The 27,196-nt window shown below is 41.0% G+C and overlaps 2 protein-coding genes across 2 annotated transcripts in view; both read right to left on the reverse strand.

The window, feature by feature from the left end:
- On the reverse strand, nucleotides 1-27,162 carry LOC308102111 (uncharacterized protein; the record flags this gene model as incomplete). The annotated part of the gene is made up of 6 exons (XM_080451714.1): nucleotides 26,995-27,162; nucleotides 26,665-26,754; nucleotides 22,396-23,244; nucleotides 22,151-22,284; nucleotides 255-358; nucleotides 1-97 (listed from the first exon to the last, which is right to left on the reverse strand). The coding sequence occupies exons 1-6, from the start codon at nucleotides 27,119-27,121 to the stop codon at nucleotides 1-3; spliced, it is 1,401 nt and encodes a 466-aa protein (XP_080307840.1). The 5' UTR covers nucleotides 27,122-27,162.
- LOC308101333 (uncharacterized protein) overlaps nucleotides 1-27,196 on the reverse strand; it is a gene marked incomplete at its 3' end in the record, with an annotated part of 51,977 nt that overhangs the window by 1,635 nt on the left and 23,146 nt on the right. The gene's annotated exons all lie outside the window — the stretch shown is intronic.

The raw sequence follows: 27,196 nt of genomic DNA on the forward strand, positions 1-27,196 counted from the left end.
CTAGGGGATAAAACAAGACAGACGAGTTTGAGATGGTTTGGACGTGTGCAGAGGAGGGATGAGGGGTACACTGGGACCAAAGATGCTGAAGATGGAGCTGAGGAGAAGAGGAAGGCCAAAGAGGAGGTTTATGGATGCGGTTAGAGAGGTCATGCAGGTGACTGGAGTGACCGAGGACGAAACAGAGAACAGTGACCCCTGATGAGAAATAGCCGAAAGAAGAAGAATGAGGGTAAAATGAAGATAAGTCTTACGTTGGTGTGGTCAGTTGTGTTCCATCCACCCACTTATATGTTCTTTCATCCTCTCTGTCAGTCAAACCCAGCCACACTCTCTTGCTTACACGTTCAACAAAGTCCTGAACAGAAACGTTGGTTACTGATGTACAAACTGTAATAGATTCTTATTTCTCCACAAAAAAAGTATTGCCAGGAAGCAATGCTTTTATTTTTGCTAGTCTTTTTACCAGGCACCATATGTGTAAAAGATTATATTTATGACATTTTACGTATATATGCTTTGATATTGTGCATTCTTTCCCTTGTTTGTTTCTTTCTCTATTCATAAGACAATTTTTGTGAAAATGCTAAATGTTCCCCTCTTTACACCTGTAAACTTGTGATGTGACAAAGTTGAGGCTGAAGCTGAAAGTGGAATAGATTACAACACGCACAAATGTACATGCAGGCACGCACGCACCCTTGGCACGCACGCACGTACGCACACACACACACACAGAAACACACACACACCATACCTGTTTTTCTTGGCTGTTTATGACAATCAGGTCTGATTGTCTGTCTCTACACCACTGTCTACTCTCCTCCCAGTTTTTTGTCTCAGTAGAGATGTAGAAACAATCTTTGTAAAATTTCTGCCATCCAGGTGATTCTAACAACAAAACAACAAACTTAGCCACTGTTCTTTCATGTGATAAAATTAATTACAAATTAATGAACAACATCATATACAAATGACAAAAAACTGTGATATCTCACTGACCACAGAGTCTCATCTTCAGGTCATCTCTCTCTTCAGTCACGTTGTTATACTTGTTCTGTAACTGGTCCAATCTCGTCTGTAACTTGTCAAAACTAGTTTGTAACAGTTTTTTCTGTTCAGTCAGTTGGTTATAACTGGTCTGTAACTGGCCTTTCTGTTCAATCAAGTTGTTATGTATGTTCTGTAACTGGTCAAAACTGGTCTGTAACTGGTCTTTCTGTTCAGTCAGTTGGTTATGTCTGGTCTGTAACTGGTCAAAACTGGTTTGTAACAGTTTTTTCTGTTCAGTCATTTGGTTATAACGGGTCTGTAACTGGTCAAAACTGGTCTGTGATTGGCCTTTCTGTCTTGTAAGTTGGTTAAAATTGGTCTGTAAATGGCCTTTCTGTTCAGTCATTTGGTTATAACGGGTCTGTAACTGGTCAAAACTGGTTTGTAACTGGCCTTTCTGTCTACTAAGTTGGTTATAACTGGTCTGTAAATGGCCTTTCTGTTCAGTCATTTGGTTATGTCTGGTCTGTAACTGGTCAAAACTGGTCTGTAACTGGTCAAAACTGGCCTGTAACTGGCCTTTCTGCTCAGTCAGTTGGTTATGTCTGGTCTGTAACTGGTCAAAACTGATCTGTAACTGGTCAAAACTGGTCTGCACATGATCTTTCTGTTCAGTCAGTTGGTTATGTCTGGTCTGTAACTGGTTAAAACCGGTCTGTAATTGGTCTCTGTCTCCAGTCAGGTTGTTGTTCCTGGCATGTAATTGGTTGTAACTGGTCACTAGTTGCTCTCTCTCCGTCTTGAAGGACTGATCTGTAAGGAAACAATATTTAAGAAATTGGAGATTCACTTAATACAATATACCTCCTCTTCAAGTCATATAATAAGTAAATCTATCATCATAATGTATTTACAAAACACGTAGGGTTAGACATGTTTTTACCTATACTGCACCGATCAGTGTGAAACTTGACACGCACACTCCCTAGAGGCCAAGGAAAAACCGCTGTCCTGCATTTTTCACATCAGCCTTTTATAAAGCCACCAGGAGGCCGATTTTTGCAAAACACGTGTTTCGCCAAATGAAAATCGCCAAATGAAAAGGAAAAACAGCGCCCTCTGCTGTTTTTTACTATCTCACTTGGCTCTGGGAGGAAGTTGACGTAGCACACGTACGCAAGGAAACCGGGGTTTTGGTCTGCCTTCAGCCTTTCACTTCCGGTGGTGCGACTATGTTTTCATTCCCACTAACAATATTTCTACACGGAACACTAATACCACTTCTCCCAGAGAACATGGATCGTTTTGGTTATAAGCCCACTTCTTTCTATGATGAAAGAGCAAGTTAAAATGTGAATATCTTTCCGTGGTTTTGTCTGCTCCGAGGACGCTATTGTTAAATGAGTTTCGGTTTGTTTCTAGTGGGGAAGGATCGGCAGACACGTAAATCCCGGCCACTACATTTGATTGGGTAAAGCGCGGCCTGCTTCCTGATCTGAAGGCACGCCCACTTGTAGGCCAGTTCGTACGCGATATGACGAACCCCCCCGACAGATTCAAACGCAGAGCAGAATCTGTTCTTGAGAGATTACTCCTACAGTAATGATCCTGTCTTAAGATGATTCCCCTAATAACAGAATCAGGGAGGCCTGGGAGGCCAAACTTGGACTGACATTCGATGACAGTCAGATTTAGCAGGTTCCATTCCAATTGGCTATGACTGCTATCGAAATTTAGCAGGCCCTGGGTAGGCAACCTGGCCTGGCGGGTGGATCTGTGCTCTGAGGAGCACGCTTTACCTTTTTTTATTGTTTTATTTTTGGGAGACATTTTAAAGCCTTTTTTGATATAGTAGAGAGACACAGGAAATGGCAGGAGAGTGAGAGGGGACATGCAGCCCTCGGGTCAGATTCAAACCCTGGCCTGTTGCACAAGTGCTGAGACAAAATGGTTTGCACTCTACCAGGTGAACCACTGGAGCGCCCCAAATACTATTTAAGTTTCACCTATATATTTCACCTATACAACCAGTCGCGTTTGGTGTGAGCACACTGTTAAACTATGTCATGTTTTCACTGCCAGACTCGCTTAGTTAGTCCTTTGATAGGAGGTCAACTCTGTAATGTTATTGACAGCGACACAAGTTGACAGTCACTTGTACAAGAAAGTGAAAAGTAATGTCACGTAGGATGAGATGTACACAGACACACTCACAGACACACAGACAGGACTGAATACATGATCTCCTGGTAGAGATAATAAGTACCAAGGCTGCTACAGCTACTGTTGTTAATACTACGGCTACTACAACAACTACTGGTAATGATTTTTATTAAAAAAATTATGGGGTATCGTGTTTGCAAGCAAATTAGGGGGAAAAAAACAATGTTGGATCACCATAGATATTTGACTTACAGAGATAGAGTGGGACGGCAATGTTGAGGAGAGCTAGAACAGCACAAAGCAATCCAACACCGACTCCAACCCGCTTGTACCGTCTTATGTCTGGAACACACACACGCACGCACGCACACACACACACACACACACACACACACACACACACACACACACACACACACACACACACACACACACACACACGCACACAAAAAGGAGTGAGATCAGTGTTAGAGTAATTGAACCTATATTTTAAAAAGTTGTTGTTTTTTGGCGATGTTTCGTTGTAGTGACATCTCTTACCAGACTGCAGTGTCTGTAGATCTTTCTCCGGAGCTGTAGTCGTGGTCTCACTATCATCACAGATTAGATTGTCTTTCTCTTGGAGCTCAAGGCTGTCATAATATCCATCCACAGCCATTGCTACCTTTGTGACTGGAATTATTCTTGCAGGTATTTGATAAGGTCCTCCTCCTCACAACATACATATCTTCACTGTCCTAAGCGTAGACAGCACTGCATTATATCACAATATGATAGTTCACACTAAGTGCACAAATAACAAACAAAACACCTCTCACAAACACACACACACACACACACACACACACACACACACACACACGCACACGCACACGCACACGCACACACACACACACACAGTGTGAGTTACTTGTTTTGAACTTGCATGCTTTTATATGGCTTTTTTGCTGTTGCTGGTCATCCTTGATTGGAAGCACTTCGGGTCAACTGCTGTTTTTTTTTTATGTGGTATATAAATAAAGATGACTTGACTTGACTTGAGTCACACACATGCACGCACACAACGCACACAGACACGCACACATGCATGCACGCACTCACACAGTTTGCAAAACTGGCAGACCCACAAACAGACACGAGACCAAGAAACAAAGTCCAAGGGTATTTATTTGCACAAGGAAGGAAAAGGGGGAAAGGTGCTGTCGGCTGGAGTGGACATACCAAGCGGCCAAGGCCACACACACATGGCAGAGAAGCAGGCAGAGCAAGTGGGTATGAAGTAGCTAATGTGGCCCGGGAAACGGACGTTTGGGACTCTCTGCTGGAACTGTTAAAGGGCAAGACCACTTTGGTAGAGGTTTGGGTTGTGTAGTTACCTTGCCGTGATGTAACTCCAAAGGTGGGCAAGAAATCAAAAATAATTTCCCCATTGACTAGAAATTGATCATTCAAAATATGCTCCTCATTGACTCACATTGTACGGCAAGACCACTCTGATGCAGGCTCTTTTAGCCTGTAAGCAAACTCAAACAAAACTGATTCTGACAGTAGAATATCACCAAACGTGTCAACTTCCTGTTGTTTTCTGACTGGATCCTGATCCAGATCCGTGTATCCAGTCCGGGTTTTCTTCCAAAATTTAAATAGCAAAATACAACTGATTTGGTCTGATTTCTTGAACACCTTTGGAGTTACATCATGGCAAGGTAACCACACGTACACAACCCAAACCTCCACCAAAGTGGTCTTGCCCTTTAACCATGCATAGGGCTGTAACAATTATGACATTAACGATTTAATTGTGTTTTTGTCGTTGAACACTGGAACATGAGAATAAAAATGACATTTCTGTTTGGCTTTAAGGCTTTGAAGTTGCACAGGGCAGGTATGATAATTAACCTAATTATACAAAGAAATGTATGAAATATTGAATGACTTATTGAATGACATATTTAATAATTTAATACATTACTTTAAAAAAAATAGGATTATAGTGGAAATAGACGATCTACAAGATCACAACGCGTCGCAAGCTTGTAGATCAATTATTATTGATTATCGAGTATGAGCTTGTAGAACGATTATACGAAACAAAACATACTCTCTCGCCATGCCTTTCGGCCTGGCGGAGACAATAATTGTCATTATCTCAAATAATTGTGATTAGGCAATTATGGAATAATTGTGACAAGCCTAACCATACATGCAATCTGGGAACCCATTCTGTAAAAACAGATGGATGGATGGATGGATGGATCGATGCATGCACGTGCACGTGCACACATAGATATCAAAGGGGGCTCGAGCCCCTGCCCTTTTGCCTGTAAAAAGTGCCCTCTCCAAGCCATGGATGCAGCATTTACTATTGTACAAAAGGCTGGTGCGTGCTTGTTAAGTGTGCACGCACGCACGCACGCACGCACGCACGCACGCACGCACGCACGCACGCACGCACGCACGCACGCACGCACGCACGCACGCACGCACGCACGCACGCACCTGAGGTTAATCAGTGCTTATTTGATCTGTCAGAGCGTGCGGTGTTCACATCAAACAAGTTGCTCAGACGGTTCATGTCAGTCAGAAGTGTGTCGCAGTTTAAGAAGTTGTGCTCAAATTCATTGAAGTTCACGTGCGTTCATGCTAAATGTGTTTCGGATGTGCCTTTGATGTCCTGTTTTGCAACATTATGTTTGTGCACGTGATAAATGGCGTTGACAGACGGCAGATAATTTCATTATATGAATGGAAGGTCTGTGAATTTTTCGGCCATTTGAATTTGAATTTAAATTGTATATTTGATATATGAAATTCGGAAAACGGTCCGTTTTCTAAATACTATTTAGAAATGGTTAAAAAAACTTAGAAATAGGTATTATACAATATAACAGAATTAGGAATTAGGAATTTAAAACAACAGTGTGCAAGGCGTACTGAATTCCAAAGCCTGTATCGCTTGTGCTATAGCCACGTACCGCTTCTGTGACGCACCCGGAACTGATGAGCGGACAAACTTTTCTTTTTCGTTTTTACATATTTATCGACAATAATAAACCAGATTTTTACTTCTAGCTAATAGTGGTATTGATACTTTTACTTAAGTAAAGCATTTGAGTACTTTTTTTTTACAGACTACGAGGAAGGAGGATCCACCACACATGATCATGTGAGCTGAGCAGAGACACAGCCGCAGAAAAACAACTCTTCACCCATTTTGATTAGAAAAACAAGTTCAAATCAAAGGTCATTCAATTGTCTTTCTCTGTCAGTTGGCGACCCACCAACAATGAGGCCACAACACACTTTGGGTCCCTACCCATAGATTAATCAATGCTGACATAGAGAGTCACATTTTACTATGACATTGTATTATAGAACAATGGGTGTAAGAGTAGTTCATTGCCCCTTGCCTTTTTGCACACGCACACACACACACACACACACGCGCGCGCGCGCGCACGCACACATGCACACACGCACGCACGCACACACACGCACACACATAACCCCAAAACGTTGTGATCACATAAAACCATATAATTCAAACATTATGGTTTTTATAAACACTGTTATAGACACATGTTGTCTTGTCTGTAACCACATTTGAATTAGCCTTCATCACATTGTAGCCCCTTTTCTTTTTTTTTTGTTCCTGAAATGAGACTCTGGCACCACCCAGAGGATAATGGAGGTAGGACATGTCTCCTCTACATTGACACTACTGAGTTCATCTTTTTTCATTTTTTTTCCCAAGTATTGTTTCATCTTCAAAGTTTTTTATTTCAACGCCCGTGGGTCCACAGGGGTCCCCGTGGACCGGCCGGGGGTCCACGGGGGTCCCCGTGGCGGCCGGGGGTCCACGGGGGTTCCCGTGGCGGCCGGGGGTCCACGGGGGTTCCCGTGGCGGCCGGGGGTCCACGGGGGTCCCCGTGGCGGCCGGGGGTCCACGGGGCTCCCCGTGGCGGCCGGTGCTCAGCTGCCCAACCCGTCCGAAGGGCCACCCTTCCTGGGTACCAGATGGGACGAGTCCCCTTCCTGCCCTGGAGGTGCGCCTCGGAGCTCCGGGCAGCCCGTGGACCGTCTCTACCCGGCGAAGGTGGGGTCCCCTATTCCCCCTCTGCTGAGTTGCTCCGGGGCTCGGGCAGGGACAACGGGGGTTAAAGTGGTTAATGTATGTTTCATTTTATCATAGTTTATATCTGAAAAGTAACTAGTAACTAAAGTTTTCAAATAATTGTAGTGGAGTAAAAGTACAATATTTGCCTCTGAGATGTAGTGGAGTAGAAGTAAAAGTATTGGAAATTGGAAATACTCAAGTAAAGTACAAATACCTCAAAATTGTACTTAAGTACAGTACTTAAGTAAATGTAGCCTACTTAGTTACTTTCCACCACTGGTTTTAGAAGATTTCATTTTAATTGGCTAATATGACTGCCTATGAATTTCATGGCCTGGGTAGGTAAACTTGGCCTGGCGGAGATATGCCCTGTTGCGCACAGCAGCACAACAACTGAACGCAATGAACTTAAACAGGACTGGCCTGCGCAGCAAAAACGTCTCAAACTATGTCAAACTGTCACATTCTAGCTGCTGAAATAAACTTTCCATAGATCATTGTTGACAAATGAACAGAACATGGATGTTGTTTGCCAAAGGATTATTTCTTGTCCATTTGTTTGTGAGGTGAGATCACAGCTTCTCTCTACTTTTGTGTGATATTGATACTAGCATATAACTTAGAATTTGTTTGCAGTTAATTTCTGTTGCTTACTGTACTGGATATTAAGAATTTGGGGATTTCGCTGTATTTTCTCAAACGTATTGCTGTTGATCAAGACAAAATAAGCGTTATTATGTATCTACGTATGTCATACCATTTAGGCATTTAATTTAATTTAACATTTAATCATCTTATTGATTGATTTTTTTCTTTATTTGACCGCTTAATTATTATTATTATTATTTGAAAATAATAATAATTCAAAGTTCAACATCAATAAATTGGTCATCGAGAGCTCATGAGTGCATACTGCATACCACTGCATACTGCAGTGGTTTTAAACCTTTTGTGCCCAAGCCACACCAAATAAATCTCTGCCTATAATCACATACCCAAAATAGGGATGCCAGGTTGGAAGTGGTAAATACAGACTGTTGATGTGACCCACAAAATAATTTGAACTAGGGACCCCCATTTTGTTTGACTCGGTTCCACAGATAAATATTGTGAAAATAGCAGATCTACAAGCCCTCTCTTCTTCCTCTCTTCCTCCCCTCTATCTGTCTGTCTGTCGGTCTCTCTCACACAGTGAGATGTCTCTCTTCACATAGTTCACAAACATTTACAACTGAGTGCGCACAAAATGGAACCAAATGGACCTGATTGAATCAGCAATCTATGCAGTGGTTCTCAACCTTTTCAGGCCGTGACCCCCCAAAATAATCATATTTGAACTGGGGACCCCCATTTAGTTTGACTCGGTTCCACAGATACATATTGTGAAAATCGCAGATCTACAAGCTTAAAGGTTGTGAGCTTGTAGATCGACTATTTTCACACAGTAGTGTGCAGTGTGCCGTGTGCCGTGTGCAGCACCGACCACACGCGCGCACACACACACACACACACACACACACACACACACAGGCTGTTTATGATGGGCTTTCGCACGGCAACATTATAGTCCTGGAGAAAAGGTCAACGTCAACACCCGCGCGCGTGTGCACATACGAGCACGAGCGCGAGAATGTCGCGCAGTGGCGGCCTTTTTATTTTATTTTATTTTGACTCGCATCCCAGTCCGGGGCCCGCCTCTGGCTGGCCGACGTCCAAGAATTTCATGCAAGAAGAGGATGTAGATCTGATTAAATCAGGGCTCAGCTCAAGTGAATCATGTGAGTGAGTTGTTTTAGCTGTCTGTCCATGGTTGTTTATTTGTTGGTTGTTCATTGTTTTGATGTGTAAATTCAAGCTATTATTATTATTATTATTATTATTATTACCCTTATTATTATTACCCTTATTATTATTATTATTATTATTATTATTATTATTATTATTATTATTATTATTATTATTATTTTGTATTATTACATAATTATGATATGAGCTTTTGAGGCCTTGGAGGGCAGAGACAGAGTGTCTTCTCTCATTGTTAGAGTGTGGAGATGAAACCTCAGATAACCTTCATAGTCAAGGCAGCTGCAGGTTGCAGCATGCTTCACCTCCAGACATCTACTCCACTGAGTCTACTCTGTGTCCTCATGACACACACCCATACGAATGTGGGCACTTGCACCCCACACGCACGCACGCGCGCGCACGCACGCACACACACACACACACACACACACACACACACACACACACACACACACACACACACACACACACACACACACACACACACACACACACACACACACACACACACACACACACACACACACACAGTACGGTTTGAAATAAGGTTTTGGCCTAAAGCTCTTGAACCACAGGTGGTACTATCAAAAACATTTTAATTAAATCCACTACCCAGAAGTGAATGTTGTTGTTGTTGTGACATCCCAGTGATTTGTGGTATAAACCCCTAGATTATGTTTTGATATGACACACCTTGATAACTGGCAGGTTATTATAGTGTTTATGACCTCTTAAGGTAATGGACCGCTGTCATTCAAAAACATCAAACCTCTTTCTTTCATTATGTATATCCTTCCTCTCCCTGGGGTGTGTCTGCACTACTGTTGATGATTTGCAATGATATGGTTGAGAACCAGTGTGCTACAGAGGAGGGAATAACATGTTCTGTGGTTGTAATGTGTTCAAGTTGCACTTAATGTGATGTTTGATCAGTTGAGATAAGTACACTAAAGTTGTTGAGCGTTACCTTCCTTCCTCTTCCCTTGTGGTTCATGGGTGTCAAACTCTAGATCTATACTTAACCACTTAGACCCTCTGTACTTACTAAAACAGACCTGAGTTGGCACTGGTGCGTTCTTTATTTCCCTCTACACCAAATGTCTTCGAGCTTGTAGATCGGCTATTTTTGCGTCCTTGGGTTCATGAAAGGCGCTACATAAATTCAAGCTATTATTAAGAGTGGTAGCTCCTTGGGCATCTTGTTACAGAGAGAGAGAGAGAGAGAGAGAGAGAGAGAGAGAGAGAGAGAGAGAGAGAGAGAGAGAGAGAGAGAGAGAGAGAGAGAGAGAGAGAGAGAGACAGACATTGTGATTTGCATATCAAAAACTAGCAAATTAACATGAATGGCCGTGGCTGCATATCAATGAGGAGAGGTCTTATATGGGCCTTTGACACATGGGTTGCCACACAAAAAGGGTGGAATCCCCCAAAACAGGAGAAATTGAAGAACAGGAGACGTCCAGGAGAAATGGTCAAATAACAGGAATCTCCTGGTGAAAACAGGAGAGTTGGCAGAGTAAGGATGTTTCCTGGGTAAAGTCTCCCTAGGGAAGTCTTCAGGGCTCGAGTCCCGCTGGAAGGAGACCATGGACCACATGGGTATTATATCTTTACGCTGGTCTTGGAACACCTCGGAATACCCCCAGTATGAAAGCCAACGTGCATGATAATACAGCGGAGGATTTGCACCTTCATACAGTATTGAGCCAGTATATACAGTAAGTTATCTATACTGTACTTACAGTATTGAGTCATTTTATACAGGACAAGTTATCTATATACTGAACAACATCTGAGATGATGTTGGTCAATTTTGCAGTAATGTCTGTGTTTTCCTGGAATAGGAACGAGGGGTAAGCACGCACATCCTAAAATGATTAATCGGGTGCTGGACAACAATACGTACATCAGGAAAGGAGGGGAAGTCCGCACACCAGTAGAAAAGTTATATTTGTAAGCCAACGTTTCAACCATAAATGTTCTTCATCAGGTCTTGATTTATGGTCGAAACGTTGCCTAACAAATAATATTTTCTACTGGGAGCTTACGGTGTGCGGACTTCCCCTCCTTTCCTGATATACGTATTGTTGTTAATACGTATTGATATTAAAACATTTACCCATCCTAACTATTAGGAGCAGTGTATTGCTCAGGGACACATAGACTCTGAATGATGATGTTTGAATAAACCTTCTAAACTCTGTTTCATCTAGTAATGAAACATTCAACCACCACAAGGTGGTGCTAGAGTAATGCTATCATTTACATGTTGTTAACACATCTTCATGACAAGAGAGGTTAATGCTCAAATTAGTACAAACAGTTATTCTGTATACTTCTGTTGAGTTAATAATAATAATAATAATAATAATTGTAATAATAATAATAATAATAATAATAATAATAATAATAATAATAATAATAATAATAATAATAATAATAATGATAATAATAATAATTAAACATGAGAATAGCATGTATGTACAATCTGCAATATGCCCACGACCTATACTTTATAAACATTGATATAAGATGTCTTGCATCATTATACACATACTGTATGAGAGCATTGTCTCATGAATGTGTTTATAATGCCTACAGACATAACAATAATAATGATGATGATGATGATGATGATGATAATTGTAACAGAGGTACTGTCACGTCTTCGATATATATTAAGGACTGTATCTCTTAGGCGCTTTGGGCTCTTATGACTGTCGCAGTATCGGCTGGGGCTGAGGCTCGAAGCGGCTCAGCGGGCTGTGAGATATTAGGTATGGTTTCTCTGGGGTCAATTCCTCCAGTACAACTCTATCTGAGTATAGCTCTCCTAGGAATGATCCTATCTCCAGTCTCCAGATACTCTTCAGTTCTTCTCTAACAGCTGGTCTGCGCCCGCTCGCGCCTCCCGCTGTGCTTAATAGGTGGGACATGGTGTCGTATGATCTTAGGGTGACGTCATACTGACGCTACGTCCTTAATCGGGACGATTGTCCCGTCGTCATCGTCGTCTTGGCAACAATAATAATACTAATAATGCAACTTGTACAACTGTCTATATCACCTGTAATACAAAAGGTGTAGCTAGTGCTTTACATTAAAATGTATTAGAAGAAAAAAAAAGAAAAAAGAAAGAAAACAAATATTAAGAGGGAATGTTAACCTAAAAATAAAAATAGCATTTGATTTATTGAATACTTTATTAACTGTTGGCAAATAGTACAGTGGTATGATTTTACAATGATGCTAAAAGAATAACACAACAATCCCCAGGGGCTTGTTTTCATTGTGGTCCTGTAGCAGATCTACAACCTCACAACACATTACAATGAGCTTGTAGATCTGATATTTTCTAATAGCCAAAGTATAAAATAGGGCTTAAGTGGTTATGTAAAGCACATAATCAATCAATAAGAAAGTTAAATGGCAAATAAAATGAAATAAAATGCTTAATACTGGTGAGAAATAGATGCAGAACTTCTCTTGCACTGTTTTAAGAACAGAACATTATATTAATCTACATGGTATTAAAATGGAACAGATGGTTGTTAGATTAATGTTATTCACATTGGCTCCTCTTGAGCTACATAATGAAAATATGAATATAAATTGTAATATAATGTCTACAGTGCATATTGGGTAGAACTGCAAGGCAGACAAACCAGAGCAAACACACAAACTACCACATGTAAACACAGCCATCATGTAGCTGTACCAACACACCAGCTAACTGATACATTGTGAACATGATGGTTTCAGCACATAACTCTTTCACAGAGCCAGTAGTTGGTAAAGATAGAACACGTCATGTCGTCCCATCCTCTGGTCGAAGAGGAAGAATGAGACCCATCATAATACTCAACACAGTCTGTTTCTGAATTAGTGAAAGTGGTAGGATCTGCTGGTTCACCATGAGGCGCACCAGGGTACCAGTACCTGTAGAAGTAGGAAGATATAATTAGTACAATACTTTTACAAGGATCGTTTTTCACTCTAAATCCTTATTTATATATTATATTCAGTGGTTTTCAAACGTATTCATTGCTAAATTAGCCAATTTACAAGCTCACAACACGTTGCAATGTGTTGTAAGCTTGTATATCGGCTATTTTTGCCACTTTTGAAAATATGTGGGATAAATGAAAACATAGTTAACATATCTATTTTAGGATTGAGAAATGAGTGCACACAAAGTAATGATAGAGTAAATAAAATAAAATAAAAAATATAATTAGCATATGTGTATATCTTTCATATCATTATAATATAATTATATGATTATAATAATAATCAAATAATTATTTCACTAATAATGAGTGGTTGCCACAAAATCCTGAGGTTCACCTGGATCTCATGACCAGTGTTGGTTATAATTACTCAGGAACGGTAATAAATTACTAGTTACTTATTACTCCCTAGTTATTATATAAGTTATTAGTTGGTATGAAGAGGTATCAATAAGTTATTATTTGGTATCAGACAGGCAGCACAGCGCAGCGGCGCAGTATTGATGAGCGTGAAGTGCCGCGCGGCTGCAGGAATTTGCTGTGTCTTGACTATTTCAAGCCAGTAGATAGACACACAAGGGCTGTGACGGGCGCCTACAAATTCACGCCCACTTTTGAGACAGCGCCGCTACTCGAGGTCCGTTAGAACGATGAACTGCATGCAGCTCTCAACAGTGGCGCCGGCGCCTGTTTAATTAAAGGACACTGTGTCCCCCCACTATTCAGCTTGGCGCGCACGGTCCATGCATTCCGGGACCCCTGGCTCTCAATGCAATCTCAATGAGAGGCATTGTAAAATACCGTAACTTCACTGGTTAACTACTGAGGCTGTAGCAAATTTTTTTTGTGTTCTAATAAACTGTCCCATTTGTTTAATTTATCCTTTTTAATTTCCCATATCTGTCATCTCGATATACTACCCACAACATACTATAATATACTCCGACACACTCAGTGTGTCAAAAGTTCTAGCATCTGAAATCTTAAGCTTAAGTGGTCGCATGGTATATACGTCACGGACGTACAGTATATACCAAACCTTGAGGTTTTCAATACCCAGAAAACCGGCGAAAGTGGCCGTTTTCAACATGTTTTGGTCATTATCTCTGGAACAGAAGGTCCAATCTGCTCCGCTCAAAGCTTGTTGGATGCGTGACTTTGAGGACATTAAGCACGCAATGACACATTTTCAGGTTGTGTGGGGTTTCTAGGGGAGGCGAGATCTTAGTTGGGCAGAAGACCGCCTGTCCTGTCTCTACAGTGGGTACACCGCTGATCGGCACTCGGCGCTCGTAAAGACAGTGATGTCACTGAAATGTGACAACTTGTCTGTCTGCCGTCTACCCTTTGCTGTGTTAACATTATGGGTAATCCATTCAAGTGGCAAATTAAATGTGAAACACATCAACTATTAAGAAAACCAGAAGATAAGTTGACAAAGACACTCCATACATTTGGAAACATATTTTTATTTAAATCAATATCGTCTCCAGTTAACGTAGGAATATTTTAGCAGTAGGCTAACTCTCATATCCTCTCATAGGGAATGCATTGGCAGCTGCAGTAGGCCTACATCGTTCTAATGGACCTCGAGTGGAGGCGCTGTCTCAAAAGTGGGCGTGAATTTGTAGGTGCCCTGTGTGTGTCTAAGGCACTGTTGGGAATGTTGATGCACTAGAGCAGTGGTTCTCAACCAGTGGTCCGGGGACCACCAGTGGTCCTTGAGGGGGTTCCATGTGGTCCCCAGCTAAATGATGGAGAGTTGGTATCCAAATGGACCCTTATTAGATCTTTAACTCTTGAGAGTGTATGGAACCAAATGGACCCGTTTTCATATTACACAAAGTTCAATTATTGTTAAACATCTGCATTATTTAATTTACAAAAAGTCTACGCAATTAGAGAATGTAGAATAATTGTCATTTTGATCAACGTTTGCCTGTTATCTCTCCTATGGTACCAACATCAATACAGCATGGAATTGTGGAGAAAATCTTATCCAACGATAACAAAATATTCTAAGTCTTGGGTCTGAGAGTCTAAATCTCATCAAATGGTGGTTCCGTGGCTCAAATGCCAAATAAATAATGGACCTTGATATGAAAAGGGTTGAAAACCACTGCAGTAGACATGGGTAGCCTGGCGTGCTGCAGGACAATATTATGTGAGTTATATCATTCATTTTGTATTTAATAACTTCAAAACGTTATAATCTGAGCAGTGAGTGACATCATGTTCTGTGGGCTACCAGTTGTTGTAATAACTGCATAATGTGCATATAGTAGATGATTATATAACTGGAATACCTACTAGACTATGGTATCATTTATACCAAAGTAGAAGCAAAGCTTCAAAATCAGGCTGTATTCCGTATGAACAACAATAGAAATGGTATTCTACTTCTACAGTAGCATAGATACTGAAAGGTATTATCATGTAGCCTAGCATTGTGATTTGATATGGTAGGTATAGGGGTGAAAATAACATCCAATATGCATCTGGTAGTGGAGGATAAGCTCTGTTTTTATATATGACTTTTCTCTAGTTCAGTTCATTAGTCATTAGGTTCACATTTATAATAAAGGTCTACTATACCTTACCTTATTACCCTAACAATTACAGTATGTATAACCTATTCATTTTAAGATAGTTACACATTTACATGTCAAAGGGATGTTAACATGAAGTCAGTTATTAGCCTATTATTATTATTATTATTATTATTATTATTATTATTATTATTATTATTATTATTATTATTTCATTTTTAATTTTAATTTTTAAACTTTGTTTTATTGGTTTTTTTGCACATTGATATTACATTCAGTGGCATTCGGTTCATGGTATGTGCTATAGGGGGAAAGGGAAAAGAAAACGTACAGGCCTTCACATTGAAGGAATCTCAACAGAGGGAAAGAAAACCAAACAAAACAAAACAACCTGACAAAAGACAACATTAAAGCAACCGGGGAGACAATAAAACAATCCATCACAAAACAAAAAAACAAACAAACCCAAAAACAACTACTCGCACGCATACACACACACACATACACACAGTGTCATTTTGGTCTCACCTTAGCTCCACCCCTTTAAGTAACAAATTCAATCAGGAATAATCGGAAAAGTAATTCCATCTGCGTAAACCAAGAAGGGATCCCATATGTCGTGGAATTTTCTAACAGAGCCTCTCAATGTATATCTAATTTTTTCAAGTTGTAAGTTATTAAAAATGTCTCTTATCCATTGAGTGTGGGAGGGTGGAGTAGTCGATTTCCATCTCATGAGTATTAGGCGTCTTGCCAACAGTGTTACAAAGGCTATCAAGTCTGCTTGAGTTCTAGACAGAGGCAGTTGGGAGGTACCAAACAGTGCGGTAATGGCGTTAGGCTCAATGAGTGTCCCAGTTAGTTCTGTAAGAGTGTTAAAAATCTCAGTCCAATATGTGCTCAGAGAGCCGCATGACCAAAACATATGTACATGTGTTACAGGTGACTGGTGACATTTTTCACAAGTGGGGTCGATGTTATCGAATATTCTTGAGAGCCTAGCTTTCGTCCAGTGGGCCCGATGGACAACTTTACACTGGAGTAGGCCGTGTCTGGCGCACACCGATGAGGTGTGAACCCGACTCAAGATTTTTCGCCAAAGACTGTCAGAGATCTCCTCCCCCAAATCCTCCTCCCACATGTCCTTTACACGATGAACAGGTGTAGCAGATAAAGTTTGAATCAAATTGTAAAAATGTGAAATTATGCCCTTCTTCCCCGGAGCCTGAACGAGAAAGCTGTCCAATGGACATTTCTCAGGAAGGTTAGGGAAGTTTGTGTACCTGTTACAGATAAAACTCCGAATTTGGAGATATCGAAAAAAGTAGTGATTAGGGAGAGAAAACAGGTTTGAGAGTTCTTGAAACGAGCCAAAGACGTTATTAATATATAAATCTCTAAATTGTTTGATTCCTAGGTTGGCCCATTCAGCAAATGCACTATCTGATAAAGAGGGAGGAAAGACATGATTCTTAGTTATTGGAGCAGAAGTTGGAAAGGAGTGTAAGGCAAAAGTCCGTTTAAACTGGTTCCAAATTCGAAGGGAAGTATTAACCATTACATTTTTTGTATACAAAGAAGAAGAGCAGTCGAGAGGGGAGTGTAGGAGAGCAGTCAAAGACACAGGTCTTGTGGAAAAAGCTTCCATTACCAACCAGTCCGGGGGAAGGCAAAGTGAGTCCAACTTTAGCCAGTATTGCAGCATGCTAAAATTAGCAGCCCAATAATAAAATCTAAAATTTGGCAGAGCCATTCCTCCAAGAGGTTTTGATTGTTGTAAATACTCTTTACGCAGTCTGGATCTTTTTTTGTTCCAAATAAATTCCAGAATTAAACTGTCAATTGTTTTAAAAAACGCCTGAGAGAGGAAGACTGGTATACACTGAAATAGATAGGAGAACTTAGGGAGAGTGTTCATTTTAATGGAATTGATCCTTGCAGCTAGATTTAGTGGGAGTAATGACCAGCGCTCAAAGTCCTGTTTCATACGAGCCAAACAAGGCGCAAAGTTGGCCTTAAACAGGTTGTTAAAATCGCTTGTGACCTTAACTCCTAGATATGTGAAACTGTAAAGAGATATTTTAAAAGGGAAGTTATGTAACGGATAAGTGTGGGCCGTTGCATTCAGAGGGAATAGTTCGCTCTTGCCCAGATTAAGCTTATATCCTGAGATAAAGCTAAATGAGTCCAATGTGTCAAGTGCCGCGGGCACAGATGTAGTCAGATTGGAGAGATATAAGAGAAGATCGTCTGCGTAAAGTGAGACCCTTTGCTCTGAGCCATACCTGGTTATGCCTGTGATACGGGGATTTGAGCGAAGCGCAATGGCAAGCGGTTCAATACCGATGGCGAACAACAGGGGGCTCAGAGGACAACCCTGTCTGGTAGACCTATGAATCGGGAAGTATTCTGACTGAGTATTGTTTGTCCTCACTGAGGCTTGGGGAGACGAGTAGAGTAATTTCACCCAATTGATAACATTTTTACCAAATCCAAATTTTTCTAGTGTATAAAATAATTATCCCCACTCCACACGATCAAACGCTTTTTCGGCGTCGAGCGATACCACTGCCTCCCCTTGTAGATGTGGGAGGGTTGTAAATAATATTAAATAAACGTCTTAAATTAAAAAAAGAATGTCTATTTTTAATAAAAACCTGTTTGGTCAGGAGAGACAATTGATGGAAGTACTTGCTCCAGACGCAGGGCAAGAAGTTTGGATAGTAGTTTAAAATCCATGTTCAGCAGACTAATAGGTCGATATGAGGCACACAGCAAAGGGTCCTTATCTTTTTTAAGAATAAGAGATATTGAAGCTTGTGTGAGGGTCTGAGGTAAATTAAGTAAGTTAAAAGATTCGTTATACATATCAGCTAAGAGAGGGGCTAATTTATGCATAAACACTTTGTAGAACTCAGCTGGGAAGCCATCTGGCCCTGGGCATTTACCAGATTGCATCGAAGTGACTGCAATAGTAAGTTCTTCAATAGAGATATCTTTTTCCAGTTCTGTGGCCAGATCAGGTTGAACCGAAGGAACATTGAGTGGGTCAAAGAAGTTATCCAAATGTGAAGTGTCAGCCGTATTTTCAGATGTATAGAGTACTTTATAAAACTCCCTGAATTCGTCATTTATCTCCTTGTGGTCAATTTTTAGGCCTGAAGCTGCTTTAATTTGTGGAATTTGATATGAGGCCGATTTCTGCCGCAGTTGAGATGCTAACAATCTGCCAGCCTTGTCCCCGTGTTCATAATAAGAACTTTTAGATTTTAGCAGCATTTCTGCTGTATGATCTGTCGCCAATACTTCAAACTCTGCCTGTACGGCGAGTCGCTCTTGGTATAAACCCGGGGAGGGAGAGGAGGCATAGATTATGTCCAGCTGAGCAATACGTTTAGTTAGTTCAGAGAATTTGCTCCTCTTGATCTTCCTCTCATAGCTACTGTACGATATTATTTCACCGCGGATATACGCCTTCAGTGTCTCCCATATCAGCGATGGGGACACATCAGGAGTCGTATTTACAGAGAGAAAAAAATCTATTTGTCTTTCGATAAATTGCACAAAGCCTTCATTAGAGAGTAAACGACTGTTGAAGCGCCAGGGGGCTCGACTACCATCAGATCCCTTAAAATGTATATTCATTGTGACTGGGGCGTGATCCGAGATAACAATCACATTATGATTAATTGACTTTACAGAAGGAAGGATCCTATTGTCCACTAAAAAATTATCGATGCGACTGAAGGTCTGATGTGCATTTGAGAAAAAAGTAAACTCTTTTTTTAAAGGATTAAAAAAACGCCATGGATCAGATATCGAGAATTGTTCCATAAAGGACTGAATCACCTTAGCAGATTTCAAAGGTGTACGCGTTCGGGTGGAGGAGCGATCCAGCTTGGAAGATATCCAGCAATTAAGATCGCCACCTAAAATAAGAAATCGTGAAGCCATATCTGGAAAGCTAGCGAACAAAGATCTGAAAAAGCCATCGTCATCCCAGTTTGGGCCATAAATGTTAACTAATAACACTGGAGTATTGTACATTTCCCCACTAATAATTAAGTACCTTCCATTTGGGTCTGCAATTACCCTAGAGCACACAAAGGACACAGATTTATGCAATATAATAGCCACTCCTCTAGCTTTACTCTGAAATGAAGAATGGTAAATATGCCCAATCCAATTACTCTTTAGTTTTGTCTGGTCTGGTACTTTTAGATGGGTTTCTTGTAGAAAAATCACCTGAGCACCCAGACGCTGGAGATGATGAAGTACTTTACTGCGTTTAACAGGATTATTGATACCTCTGCAATTCCATGTACAAAATTTGATCCCGCCTCCATCTTGTTGTGCCAATGGGGAAGCCATTAAGGCACCTTAGAGGCCAGATGTGATTGACACAGATAAAAAACCATCCTAGGGCATGGTGGATATTGGTGGACCAAAATGACACTGTGAATTCTCATCCATACACACCAAACATACAACATAAAATAAACAACTAAACAAATAACGCAACCAAACAAGGCCAAACAAAACAAACTAACCCAGTGGTTGTTAAGCCACTTTACCTCCCCCCCAAATGGCAGAAGTGTCTTCCCAAACCAGACACGCCGATTAACCCTTACTATAACTACGACCGTTGTTATCGCAGTCTGTCATGAGACTAGCAGAGTGACTCCTCTGAGTACAACTGAAAGTAGCAATTTTTCCATTATTATAGTTTTTTTTTTTTTTTTTTTTTATAAGTTCCCTTTTTTTTCCATTCTTCCCTTCCCTCTCCCCCCGCCTGATCACTAGAGATGGTCATAGTAAAGAGGCGAGTGAAAGAGAGAAAGAGATAGAAGATAAAACTATCTTCCAACCGATTATTTCATAATAATAATAAAATGTTTTTGTTTTTGTTTAACTGCCTGTTTAAAAACATTCTAAACCATTCATGTTTACCAAAAGAGACAATTCAAAACGTTAAAAATAAAACCTACAGTAGCCTACTCTTTTCCTAAAGGGAGAGGGGTGTAGGCCTATGGGTCGGGAGACCGTGTACGTTGATGCGAGTGCACGTCTGAGTGTGTGTTTCCATTTTTTTTGCTGTTAGGAGTGTGATGTTGGATGAGACAACTAACTAGATAGGCTAGAAAACAGTGCAGTGACATGCTGCGTAAGGTTATACTATATCACACATACGTCATTAAATTAAATCACCTGATGCAACGTGTGAGCTTGATCGGCAATGACACCATCATTAGACTTTATGGATTCACTTACTATATTAATATAATGAGTATTATATGATGGGTGACGACAATGACAAGACGTGGAGGATAAAACGTTGACTGTTTGCATTCGGCGTCCAACTAACACGTTATGGATTATAATAGCCTACTTTCAATATAGGCTCCCATTTTATGCAGAAATCCTCCCAGTGTCCGATGACAGAGCAAGGAGGAGAGAGTTGGGTAGGAAAGAACACCTCCCCATAGCATTTAAACAGCGTCTTCAAGCAGATGATATTATCAGACAGATCCAACTCATAACTAAAATATTGGGGTCCTTATTGCCAAACATTTGCAGCCCCTTGCAGTCATGGGGGACGCAGGATTTCAGCATAATGATTAAAGTCAGCCCGTCGCCTCGCCGAGTTTCAGCAACACAGTGAACAACAATACATTTTAACCATGAATGTGACATTGTCAAGTAAACACACGCTTACTTTAAATAAAAGCCTCTCGTTTCTTAGACATTATGGCTTTGAAGTATTAGAATCTAAATAATGCCGGTAGTTATAGGCTAATTGCAAAAAAAAATGATTTATTGATAGCCTAAATACCCAACACGTGTACTCACAAAATATTGAACCATCCCTCCCTGCAGGCAGTCGTTTAAAAGGTTCTATGACGTTCATTTTCACTATTTTTTATGTTTTTGGGGGGGTTTTATGACCTCAATTACACCCCAAAAATCTGAACTTTGAACATTCAGTGGATTTTCTGTGGTCGGGGATTTTCTGAATAATTAGGCTGAAAAGTAATCTGAGCTTGGCCCTTGGGCAGTGAGGTCACAGGCCATTAATCCCGCCCACTCTCCTCCTCGCCTCGCCCCTCCCCTCCCCTATCCTTTCCTTTGGGGGGAGCGGAGCAGAGGCGATGATTGACAGGCAAAGTCCCTCAACAGCGACACCCGCAGGCAAAGATTTATTTTTTCATTGCAGTTGAAAAGGCTTTAGAAATGTGAGAGAAAAACACACACACACATATGCCCACCAGCGCGCACACACACACACACACACACACACACACACACACACACACACACACACACACACACACACACACACACACACACACACACACACACACACACACTAACGCACACACGAAAGCTAACGCACACAAACTCATGCATGAACGCAGACACACACCCACACACCCACACACCACACACACACACACACACACACACACACACACACACACACACACACACACACACACACACACACACACTACCTGTTTTGCTTTGCTCTTTATGACAATCAGGTCTGATTGTCTGTCTCTACACCACTGTCTGCTCTCCTCCCAGTTTTTCTTCTCAGTAGAGATGTAGTAACAACCTCTGTCAAACTTCTGCCATCCAGGTGATTCTAAAAAAAAAACAATAAAGTTGGACAATATTTTTTTCTCTCCCTCAAAAGAATTACAAATCATGAACATCATGATATAACAATGAATAAAAACAGTGATGTTTCACTCACCACAGAGCCTCATCGTCATGTCATCTCGCTCCTCATTCAAGATGTTATGTCTGGTCTGTAACTGGTCAAACCTAGTCTGTAACTGGTCAGAACTGCTCTGTAACTGGCCTTTCTGTTTAGTCAGTAGGTTATATCTGGTCTGTAACTGGTTAAAACTGGTCTGTAATTGGTTATAACTGGTCTGTAGCTGGTCTTTCTGTTGAGTCAGTTGGTTATGTCTGGTCTGAAACTGGTTAAAACTGGTCTGTACCTGTTCATAACTGCTCTGTAGCTGGACTTTCTGTTGAGTCAGTTGGTTATGTCTGATCAGTAACTGGTCAAAACTGGTCTGTAGCTGGTCTTTCTGTTGAGTCAATTGGTTGTATCTGGTCAGTAACTGGTCAAAACTGTCCTGTAATTGGCCTTTCTGTTCAGTCAGTTGGTTATGTTTTGTCAGTAACTGGTCAAAACTGTCCTGTAATTGGCCTTTCTGTTCAGTCAGGTTGTTATGTCTGGACAGTAACTGGTCAAAACTCGTCTGTAGCTGGTCTTTCTGTTGAGTTAGTTGGTTATGTCTGGTCTGTAACTGGTTAAAACTGGTCTGTAACTGGTCATAACTGGTCTGTAGCTGATCTTTCTGTTGAGTCAGTTGGTTATGTCTGTTCTGTAATTGGTCAACACTGGTTTGTAACAGATCTTTCTGTTCATCTGGGCTATTATGCCTGCTCTGCTGCAACTGGTCAAAACTGGTCTTAAGTTGGTTAAAACGGGTCTGTAACTGTCCTCGGTCTTCAGTCAGGTTGGTGTTCCTGGCCTGTACTTGGTTGTAATTGTTCACTAGTTGGTCTCTCTCCACCTTGTTGGACTGATCTGTATGGAAACAATATAAAAATGGGAGATCTAAATAAAAAAAATTACAGTCTGCTGCAGCAAGTCAATTGTTAATATTAAAGTAAAGTATATTTCATGCAAGCAGTTCTATCAGGAGGAGTAAATAATAGCTATCTTGAAAACACATGACCGAGATTCTATCTGTATGCAGTTTATATGTTCTCCCACTGCTCACTTGGGTTTCCTTACACACCCAAACACATGCATGTGAGGGAGAAACTCCTGTCAGTGACCTTGAGCAAGGCATTGGTTTTAGAGCCCCCACCTGAAGCAAACACCTAACAGTGCTTCAGCACCATAGACACAAAGACAGAGCAGTCTGCATGGTGCTCTGTAGGATTGAGACTGGAGTGGAGTTCCTAATAAGATTATTCAACACAATCAAAGTTGTATAACTAAAGAGGTAATATAGCTCATTAGCCACAGCATAAAGCTATGGGGTAAAGAGTAGTGGAAGCTACGCTAAGAGGAGAGATGACAATTAGCGAACAGCAATATGGTTTTATGCCAAGAAAGAGCACTAAAGGCTGATGGAGATGTAAGGTTAAAGTAGTTACACTGTGTCTTTGTGGAACCTATAAGAAAAGCACATGATAGGGTACCAAAAGAATATTGACAGCTAATTTAGTTTTAGGGTAACACTTGCTCATATAAGGACCACACGTGGTGGGTTTGTCAATCTGCTTTTTTTCAGTAGCTTCTATGCCCAGGATGAGTGCTCATAAGCGGGTAGGAGTACTGAGGAGAGTCGGTCCCTGGTAACCTAGACTGGAGGAGCCAGCCCTCGAAGGTCTTGAAGGGCAGATCCAAAGCCTTGCGCTCGGTACCAGCGCCGCTTCCTATTGCTTCACTAATCTATGTCCCCGCCTCCCCTCCCCCCGGCCTGTGCACTGAACACGCTGACGTCACCAAATTTAGAGCGACGCCCCTCTGCACTCTGATTGGTTAGGAGATAACAAGGTTCACTCCCACTCCTAAACCACCGTTCCTGCAAGGTTCCACCAGGCTTTTTTTCTTTTGAAACAAAAAAAAAAGGCATGGGTTTCCGAGGCTACTGGTAACCTGACTCTGCCAGATGGAAGAAGCTTGCGTCACATTTGTTTCAAGTCAATACCGCCCCCATCTGGCGGAGTCAGGTTAGGTCCCTGGTGGTGCTGTTCCAAAACGTCCATGTGGTGCATGGCTGTATATTAGGCTGACAGGGGCTGACTAGTAATTTATTAAAGTTTGCATGGCTATGATTGAGTTCCCATCACCAACGCAAGCCTAGTAGCCAGATCTCCAAATTACAACTAATTAAAAACTCGGGACAATGGATAAACAGGATAGGGCAGGCTACTGTCGATGGAATATGTTATCAACTGGAAATGATGACAATGCGTTGCATTGCATTTTTGGCCTTATTTTCAAATGGCCGAAAATACATAGGGCTGAAGTGGGTAATGTATGTTTTGTAATAATAATCCAAATCTACAAAGTAACTACAACTCAAGTTTAAAAATATTTAAATTGTTTGTAAATTGCAGTAAAAGTACTGAACATTGGAAGTACTCCTGTAAAGTAAAAGTACCTCAAAACTATACTTAAGTACAGTACTTGAGCAAATATACTTACACTGGCGTCCAGAGGCAGCAGCAGTGTTGCCAAGTCTACTTATTATAAGCACCTTTCGGCTTTTCTGTGAAGTTGCTTGTAAATATTGCGGGTTGCGTTTTTTGGGGCAAGCATAGTTGCTTATTTGGGCTTCCTTCCTAAATGTTGTTTAAACCAGTGGTCCTCAAAAATTGTCATGTCAAGGACCTCCAAAAATAGACTGGGGCCCCTGGCACAAAATATGTACAGATGGGGATCTGTAAATATTTTGTGCCAGGGGCCCCAGTACCAGTTTAAAAAACATTCCACATTTGTCACTTTTTTTCAAGATTCTTTGAAAATAGCCAATGTATGTATAGGTTTAAGTGCTCATATGGCCTAGTTTTCATAGACCTGGTTGCTTATTTCTTTTGCAAAATCTGGCAACACTGGCCAGCAGCAGCTGGCTGTCTGTTTTGCTATGATTTCTCAAATTATTGTCTCCGCCAGAGGTGGAGAGTATGTTTTCGTCTCCGCCAGAGGTGGAGAGTATGTTTTCGTTCCCGTCCCGCTGTGTGTCCCCCCCCCCCCCCCCCTAGCCAAGCTAACATTGGTCAAACTTCACGTGACACGTGACAATATGTTGTCACCAATTTGATTGGCTAGCGAGACGCATGACGAAATAAAATCCTATAAATAGGTGTGTCACATATGCCAGTGTATATATAAAAAATCACACCCTGTGTGAAGTGGGCGGTGTCTTCCTAGCTAACCACAATACTGAATGGAGTCAACCAATATATATGCTTTGATCTGAAAGAGCCACTTAGTGTCAGCATGTGTCTTGCTAGCTAATCACAATACTGAATGGAGTCGATCAATCATGTACAAAAGATAAATACATTTATCTTTTGTAAAACACACTTTATGATGGACAAAACCATAACTTAAAAAAAACAATAATTTGGTTTTTTTAGTTTTTTAAGTTATGGTTGCTTATATAGGGCTATGCACATGTGTCATGTGACACTGGCCAATCACAGTCCTGAATAGATTGTGATTGGCCAATCACAGCGCAGGATAATTGTACAAATTTCCAAACCTCACTTTTAGGGCCGGTTTCACTGCCCAAGATATTTGTACATTTTTCCAAATCTCACTTATAGGGGCGGTTTCACCGCCCAAAAAAGAACATCAGTGTTGGGCTTGTTACACAAAAGTGATATATTACTTGATACTCTTTTCAAAAGTAATGTTGATGATTTTATTACTTTACTTATTACTCCCTGCCAACATTAACTATTTACACTACTACTTATTTATCTCACAAAAGTGAGGATCAGCACAAATTGAGGATCACCACAAAATTGGTAATTGTTGGGGGGAAAAATCAGTAATGCAACAGATATAGGATAGTACTTTGCAAGCTATCAATAGACAAGGAATAGGTTATACTTCAATGAAGTTGACCTGTAGACAGCATTTAGGTGATCAGTCTTTTCAACTGCCTACAAAAACGTTTTGGGATTGAGTGGAGTTTATTTTGATTTGTATCATGAAAATAGATGATCTAGAAGCTCACGACGTGCCACAGCGTGATGTGTTGTGATCTTGTAGATCAGTTATGTTCGGTGCGCGACACGGCGCGCAACGAAGTATAAATCAGGAGTAACTATGAGAGCTGGTGTGGCATGAAAACACATAATGTTGTCTATGGAGATCCAACAGTCTCATTCAAATCCATTGTATGGATTAAACATAATGTTGGATCATCATACATCCATAACAAAATATAATAAAATACTTTGCTTCTTAAACTTGACTTACAGAGGTAGAGTGGGACAGCAATGTTGAGGAGAACCAGAACAGCACAAAGCAATCCAACTCTGACTCCAATCCGCCTCTGCCGTCTTATCTCTGGAGGACACACACACACACACACACACACACACACACACACACACACACACACACACACACACACACACACACACACACACACACACACACACACACACACACACACACACACACACACACACACACACACACACACAAACAATGAGGGAGTGAATCAGTGAGATCAGTTAAAATTCTTAAAATGTCCTGTTTAAAAAGTATTTGGTGGTGATTTTTAGTTTTAGTAACATCTCTTACCAGACTGCAGGATATTTTGTAGATCTCTCTCCTTCGCTGTAGGCCTAGTCCTGATCCCAGCATCTTGGCAGGTTGCATCGTCTATCGTTTGGAGCTCAAGGTGATCATAAATGTTATCTGCAGCCATTTCTACCCTTGTGATTCGATTCTTCTTGCAGGCATTTGACATTCTCCACCTCCTCACTATGCTTTGAATTACAGA

The sequence above is a fragment of the Gymnoscopelus braueri genome (genome assembly GCF_963280865.1).
Source record: "Gymnoscopelus braueri genome assembly, chromosome: 15".
Lineage (NCBI taxonomy): Eukaryota > Metazoa > Chordata > Actinopteri > Myctophiformes > Myctophidae > Gymnoscopelus > Gymnoscopelus braueri.